Consider the following 6,942-nt stretch of genomic DNA (forward strand, 5'->3'; position numbering starts at 1 on the left):
AGGATACACTTTAGCTCTCTGAGGCTGGAATACCGGCCCTCAGACCCACCCACCCAAAGCACCCATCCCCCAAGGTCAGCTTCAACTTCCTCAAATGAGCCTGAGAAAAAGCTCTGAAATCCTGGGCTGAGAATTCCTCCCAAATGACTAGGAAGAGTTTGCATATTGTTTGCAGGTAGGATCCACCAAAAGGCTCAACTCAGTAAAAATGGAGGAAGAAAGGAGAAGAATTAAAATTCCATTTATGCAGAGAAAATTTAAATCAGCTTGGACTAGCACCCTGCTCTAGGACCAGGCAGGCTGGGAGAAATTTCTTCTTCCCTCCCCCAACAACTACTCCTCACCACCAGAGCCCAGCGCCCCGGGAGGTGATGGGCACAAAAGACAAATTGCAAAACTTCGAAGCTGGGACAGTCTCTTCTCAGGGCTAACCTCAGAGCCACAGGCACTCAACCAGAACCTGGAGGAGGGAAGGAGGCACTCCGGTTATCAGCTCACTGAGGGATGCAAGGGTTTTCCAAGAGGTGGGGGGGAATAAAATGGAAACTTTGTAAGTTAAAGGAAATTCAAAGATCTAAGAGGGAAAAATGAGCCAAGGGCCTGGGAAGGCTAGGTAGAGCATATTCCAAACCCCAATCGGGCAGGCAAGGCTGATTCCTCAACCAGGAGCCACACTGGCTGCAGGCTGGGAGGGCCAGAGCTCTGGAGGCCTCAGAGGCAAGCGAGGATGTCACCTTAACATCTGGAGGGTGACCCCCACCATTCCCGTAGTAGAAGAGCCAGAAAGAAATCCAGGCCCTGAAGGTCTCCAAAACCCTGGAGGCGTCCCCAAATTCCGCTGTAAATTGGGTGGGCCCCCAAGGGACAGAGTTCTCCGAGTCTCAGGCCTGGGAGGAGACCCATTTCCTCACTTCAAACTGCGAGGGGACAGGGATCTCCCCCAGAAGCCTGAAGGGAAGTCACCCCCGACCCCAACTCCCGGCTTCAACCTGTCAAGGCTGTGGCGCTAGACAGCTCGGGCCCAGGTCGGGGTTCAGGTCAACAGCTTCGCGGCGCAGGGGGTCCCTGATGCAATCTGGCAGAGCCCACGGGGAAACGCGGCTCTGCAGACCCCAGGCCTAAGGGGGCATCACCCCAAACACCCACCTCGCCCCCATCACCAGTTCCTCACTGGCAGGCCCCGAGCGGGCGCGGGGTTGTGAGGATTTCAGGCCTGGGGGGCCTCACCCGATGCCCGAGGGGCGCCCCGAACCCAGTTCCAGCCAGGGGACGGCACCCCTGGCAGCGCATGGAGCGCGACCGGCTCGGGGAGGGGGAGGACGCGACGTTCCCGCCCTCCCTCGGTCCGCCAGTCCATCCTCAGGTCCTTCTGTCCGCTGGCCCCCTGACTCTGCCCACCCTGGGGCTGGTGGTGGGCGCGGGCCGGGCCTAGGCCCATGCCCGGCCCCCCTTACCGCCTGCCCTCCTCTCTCGCCACCCCACCCCACCCCCCCAGTGCTCGGCCTCGTTTCGTCACCGGATCCCCTGGAATGGGGGACGCGGGCGCGAAATACGAACCCAGCCACCGGCAGCTCCCTCCCCACGTGCGCTCGGCCCGCGGCGCAGAGGGCGACCGGGGAGGGGGCGCCTCACCTTTGCCCTCCATGGCGTGCACGAAGTCCCCCTGGTACAGCTGACTGCGAAGCTTCTCCTCCAGGTTGAAGCCGCGGACGCTGACGATCTCCTCCACGTCCGACAAGTCCTCGTTCTCGTCGTATCGCTGGCGGTCAATCGGGCGCTGCGAGGACCCAAACCAGAGAGCCCGGGACATTATTGGGGGAGCTGAGGGTCGCCTCTAAAGCTGGGCCCAGCACTAACAGGTGCAGGAGCCGCGCGCCCCCTGCACCCCACCATTCCAAACCAGGCAACTTTGCGCAACTGCCAAAGATGCTGAAAAGCAGGACAAGGAGAGGGGCCCGCACCCCGAGGGTCCAGCTGCGCTCTACACCGGGCACTCCCCTCCTGTGTCTCTGGAAGCCATTGAAGGGACATCTGGGGGCCCTCCCCTGTCCCCCGCCCCCGAAATGTGTTGGGCTTTGCCCACTTGGCCGAGAGCCTGGTTATGTAACCCGGGAAGGGGGCTCCGGACACGGGCTGGCGGGGCAAATGTAGGCCCCAGGAGGAGCCGCTGCGGCGCCCGGCTCGGCGGTAGCAGCAGCCCCGGCGGCCGCGGCGGCAGAGCCGGGAAGCCGGAACCGGGGGCCGGCGGCATTTCTAAAGCTGGAGCCGCCCCCGAGCTACCGGGGAAGCTGGAAAGCTGAAATGGAAGGGCTGAGACCCCAGCCGCCCCCGCCGTCCGCCCGCCAGTGCAAGAAGAGGAGGTGGGGGGAGGAGGATCGGGGCTTGGGAGGGGGAGAGGCAGACGGCCCGCCACAAAGCTCCGATCGGAGACCCCAAAACGCACCAGCAGCTGCCTCATCTCCCCACAAGCGCGCGCGCACACTCACTTCCTAAGGAGACTCCCCCAGCACTCCCCGCATCCCCCTGCCTCCTCCCTCCACCGCCCAGCGCCCGGCCCCGCAGCCCCCCAGATTCCGGGCGAACCCCGAGCCTGCTCAGCCCGCCTCCACGCCGTTCCGCGATACCACCTCCCCACTTAAGTGTCTGAGACTCTAAGCCTCAAAAGGGACTGGAGTAAGCAGCTTGCTTCCTTTTGCATGCAATTTATTATTATTTTTTCCCGGTCCTCTTGCAAAATACAGAAAAGGAAAGAAAAGGCAGCGAGAAACAACCAAAAAAAAAAAGATCTATCATATGCCAGATACAGATTTGGGGGAAAAAAAAAAAAAAGCTACACACCAATCTTCTTCCAGAGTCTTTCTCTGCCTCCATTTTTTTAGGAGAGTTCACCAATTAATTGTCAACACTCCTGCCCCCTGCATTTTGGCCGAGGGAGGAAGGAGGGAAGACCAAAGAAAACAAACCAAAAAATAAATAAATAAAGCAAGCCAGAGCCGAGATCTACAAAGTTTTGCACCAACACTTAGGCAGATCCGTTTGCAAAGTCCTAGGAAACCATTTTCAGCAGTTGTGGGGGGGGGAGGCGTCGACGTCATAATCCCCGGAACGTAAACATTGTTGCCGATCGCGCTCGGAGCTCGCGGCGCGGCGAGTTGGGGGGGCTCTCGGCCGGGACGTGGGGGAGTGGGGGCGGCGGCCCGAGGAGGTGTGGGGCGGGAGGGAGCCCAGGAGGCACCGGGCGCCGTTAGCGCCCTGGCATCGCTGTTTTGTTGTTGGGTCACGAGTGCGCCTCTGCACGCAGGCGCCGCCGCCGCCGCCCGGGAGTTGTGTGCAGAGCTGACTTTTGGAGGGCCGAGTTGCAGGCGGCGGGCGCATCCCGGAGATGGCGGGGCAGGGAGGGAGGGAAGGAGGAGGGGGCGGGGAGGGAGGTGCAGATTTGCACGGCTGGCCTCAGCGGGAGGCGCGGAAATGCAAGCCGAACAAGCTGGCGTGAAAGCCCCCGGGGCCTGGCACCCCCAAAAACGACCCCCCACCTCCGTCCCTGCCCCCAAGCCCCAGGGCTACCCCTCTTCCTCTTATTTCATCCACCCCTCCCCCCACATTACCTGTGTGGCCGACTCAAATTCAAAGCATTTTGTATATATAATTTTTTTCTTTTTTTGTTTTGCTGCTGCATGTCTTTTTCGTGGGGGGTGATCCTCTGCAGATCCCCCCATTTGCAGACCTGCCATATGGAGGAGGCATTTGGGGTACTCAGAAGGAAATTAGCTCAGCTCCACACCTCTAAGGATTGCCTAACTTTTAAACTCCCGGCACTCAAAGATACGGACACACACACGTACAGGAAATACAGCCAGACCAGAGCCTTTGCAGACCGCAGCTGACCGGAAGACGTGGCCTTTCATTCATTCATTCTGCCCGCCTCTGTGGAGTTCTTTACGAGGCGACCAGCCTTGAAACAGAAGTTGGACGTTTTTTAAAGGCTCTTGCGCTCGGCCAGGGGAGCAGATAGATACTCAGGAGCGAAAGACGGAAAGAATCGGATCTGGCGCCTCCTAACGCAGCCCGCACAGGAGCGAAGGGTAAGACCTTGCTGGCGGTTTATAGAAGAGTCGGTGGAAAGGTGCATGGGGCTCTGGGATGGGTGAGGGGGACTCTGGTGCCCCTTGATGAATCATACAGGGCTTCTTAGCAGAGGTATCGGCAACCTCCGTACATACAGGGGTTTCATTAGGTTCCTGTCCACTTACTAGTGTTTGTGACGACCCCAGCACTGGTCCTGGGATGTGCTCCCATCATGAGCAACAGTTCAGGTCGACTAGGCTTGAGAAATCTGGCCCTAAACATTCCTCCAGCCCCAGCTGCGGTGCCTTGCTAGGCCTGCTCTTGGGGGTAACAGATGATGATAAAATGACATGGCAAGAGGGCGAGTATAAAGGGACTTTGTAGAGAGCAGGCTTTGAGCCTGGCATTTTATTTCTGCCATTAACACTGTGGGATAGTTGGAGCAGGTCATTTTGCGGATGGGGCAACTGAGGCTCAGAGAAATTATGACTCTGAATGATTGATTGCTCTTCCCCCATACGGTCCCCAAGCTATCAGATAGACATGTGGGGGGTGGGGGGAAGGGACTTCCCCGCCTGACGTAGGATGTCACTATCAGCATCGTATTGGTCACCCTAAGAGAGCTTCCCCCTCACTCACCTTAGAAGTTTCCAGTCCTATCTTTCTGTAGTCTTTCTCACCCACCCCCAAAGGCTACTCTTTGAAGTTTGTTTTCATTCATGTTCACTAGCTATAAAAATCTTTTAGCAAGGATGAGGCTGGGAAACATCAAAATTTGTTTCCAAACTGAAATCGCCCACATTGGCTCTGCGGCGTCCAATCAGTAACCCTTAGTTTGACTGCTACGAGTTCTGCCTTCAGCTCGTGGACCATTTTATTTGCTCCTGTCTTTCTCACAGGAACCCTTTAAGAGATAGTCTGGTTCGTTCCTATTTTGCAAAGAAGGAAATTAGGACTAGAAAAAGCAAAGCCACTCACCCAGGATCACATAGCTCATATGTGCCCCTGCCAGGGCTCACACTGGAGCCTGGCTTGGCCATCAGGTGTTGGGTTTTTTTTGTTTGTTTTTTTTTTTAGTAACTTACCAGTCTCACTACTGCCCTATAATGAAATAAACATGTTCAAAGCAGAGTGCATGAGCTTGGAGAGTGATGCAAAGTGAATTAAGTGAAATAAAGGAAAAAAAAAATAGAATGCTTGATCTAATTAATTTTTCTCCCTGAGGCCCTTTTTTCTCCCCAGGTGGCCTTGTGGTGGCCCCAAAAGCTGGAGTCAGGAAAAGGTCCGACGGTAACCACCTTAGTGTAAAAACGGTTAAGTCCATATATCACCTCATGAGGAGCTCCTGGTTTGTCAGAGTGGGAAGGGGCTGGGTAGTCACCTAATTTAATCCCCTCCCTTTACAAACCTCGAGGAAACCACAAACGCGACAGAAGAATGGGCCAGCCGGGAGTTTGTTCCCCTTGGCCTCCCCCAGAATGCCTGCCCTGCCACCGGGTCCTAAGTGGCCACTCAGTAAATGTTGGGCCCTTGATGAATCACCTTCCCCCCCCATATTTGCATTTTCTCTTTATCAGTAATTGGCAGATGAAAGGCTTTGTCCTCCAGTTGAAAGAATTCCAAGCATTTGCTCAAAGTAGAGGAGGAGGTTATTTTGGACCAAAGGGGGAAGGGCTGAGACCCTGGAGCTCCCTCCCAGTGTTGGCTAATTGTCCCAAAGAAGTGGAGAGTAGGTGAGGGAAGAGAGAAGGTGAAGGTGCTTATCCCAGAGATATACTTTCTCTTGCAGGAAAACACCAGGCCAGTTGTATTGGAAACGTAATAATAGTAATTTCCTGGACCCTCCTGCTCAATCTTACAAAAGGCCCAGTCAGATCCTGCCTGAGGTACCCCCATCCATTCTTCATTCATCAAAGGTTGATTGAGCAACCCTGTGCCCAAAGACAGAGAGGATACAGAAAAGAAGATGCAGTTCCCATTGGGACATACCCAGGACTGGGAAGGATGAGGGACCTGCTTCTCAAGGAAAGGCAGACTCTGAATGGAGCTCTCAGAAACCAGAATCCTGTTAAGGAATTGAAGTTGTTCTCATATTCATAGTTCTTCTATTCATATACGATTATCATAGCTCCTGAATTTTTTTTTTTTTTTTTTTTTTTTTTTGAAACAGGGTCTTGTGATGGACACAGTGGCTCACACCTGTAATCCTAGCACTCTGGGAGGCCGAGGCAGGCGGGTCACTTGAGGTCAGGAGTTCAAAACTAGCTTGGTCATTATGGTGAAACCCCGTCTTTACTAAATACAAAAAATTAGCTGGGCTTGGTTGTGCATGCCTGTAATCCCAGCTACTCGGGGAGGCTGAGGCAGGAGAATTGCTTGAATCCACGAGGCGGAGGTTGCAGTGATCGGAGATCTCGCCATTGCACTCCAAGCTGGGCGACAGAGCGAGACTTCATCTCAAAAAAAGAAAAGAAAAGAAAAGAAAGAAACAGGGTTTTGCTCCGTTGCCCAGGCTGGAGTGCAGTGACACAATCTAGGCTCACTGCAGCCTCCCCCTGGGCTCAACCAGTGCTTCCAGCTTAGCCTCCCAAGTAGCTGAGCTGAGTCTACAGGAGTGCACCACTGGCCCAGCTAATTTTTATATTTTTGGTAGAGACAGGGTTTTGCCATGTTGCCCAGGCTGGTCTCCAACTCCTAAGCTCAAGTGATCCTCCCGCCTGGGCCTCCCAAAGTGCTGGAATTACAAGCATAAGCTATCACGCCTGGCCCTGTTTTGTTTTAATTTAAGGATATGAAATCATTCTACATCAGCATATATAGGTTTTTTGGGGGTTTTTTTTGTTTGATTTTTTAGGAGACGGTGTTTCACCTTGTTGG

The 6,942-nt window shown here is 54.7% G+C and overlaps 1 protein-coding gene across 13 annotated transcripts in view; it reads right to left on the bottom strand.

Annotated features, from left to right (window-relative positions):
* Window positions 1-6,242, bottom strand: part of KDM2B (lysine demethylase 2B) — a 165,418-nt gene extending 159,176 nt beyond the window's left edge. For 2 of the 13 annotated variants that reach the window (XM_032242254.1, XM_032242217.1), the window contains exons 1-2: window positions 3,606-6,242; window positions 1,633-1,777 (exon numbers count right to left, since the gene is read on the bottom strand). In XM_032242254.1, the coding sequence (XP_032098145.1) occupies window positions 1,633-1,777; window positions 3,606-3,731 (271 nt within the window). In that variant the 5' untranslated portion in view covers window positions 3,732-6,242. Of the gene's footprint in view, window positions 1-1,632; window positions 1,778-2,443; window positions 3,585-3,605 lie in introns of those variants that run through there. The other 11 variants (XM_032242292.1, XM_032242233.1, XM_032242250.1 and 8 more) reach the window with 11 other exon arrangements.
* Between the last annotated feature and the right edge of the window lie 700 nt (window positions 6,243-6,942).

This window comes from Sapajus apella, unplaced genomic scaffold (genome assembly GCF_009761245.1).
Source record: "Sapajus apella isolate SASKATOON/1434 unplaced genomic scaffold, GSC_monkey_1.0 scaffold2, whole genome shotgun sequence".
NCBI classification, from domain to species: domain Eukaryota; kingdom Metazoa; phylum Chordata; class Mammalia; order Primates; family Cebidae; genus Sapajus; species Sapajus apella.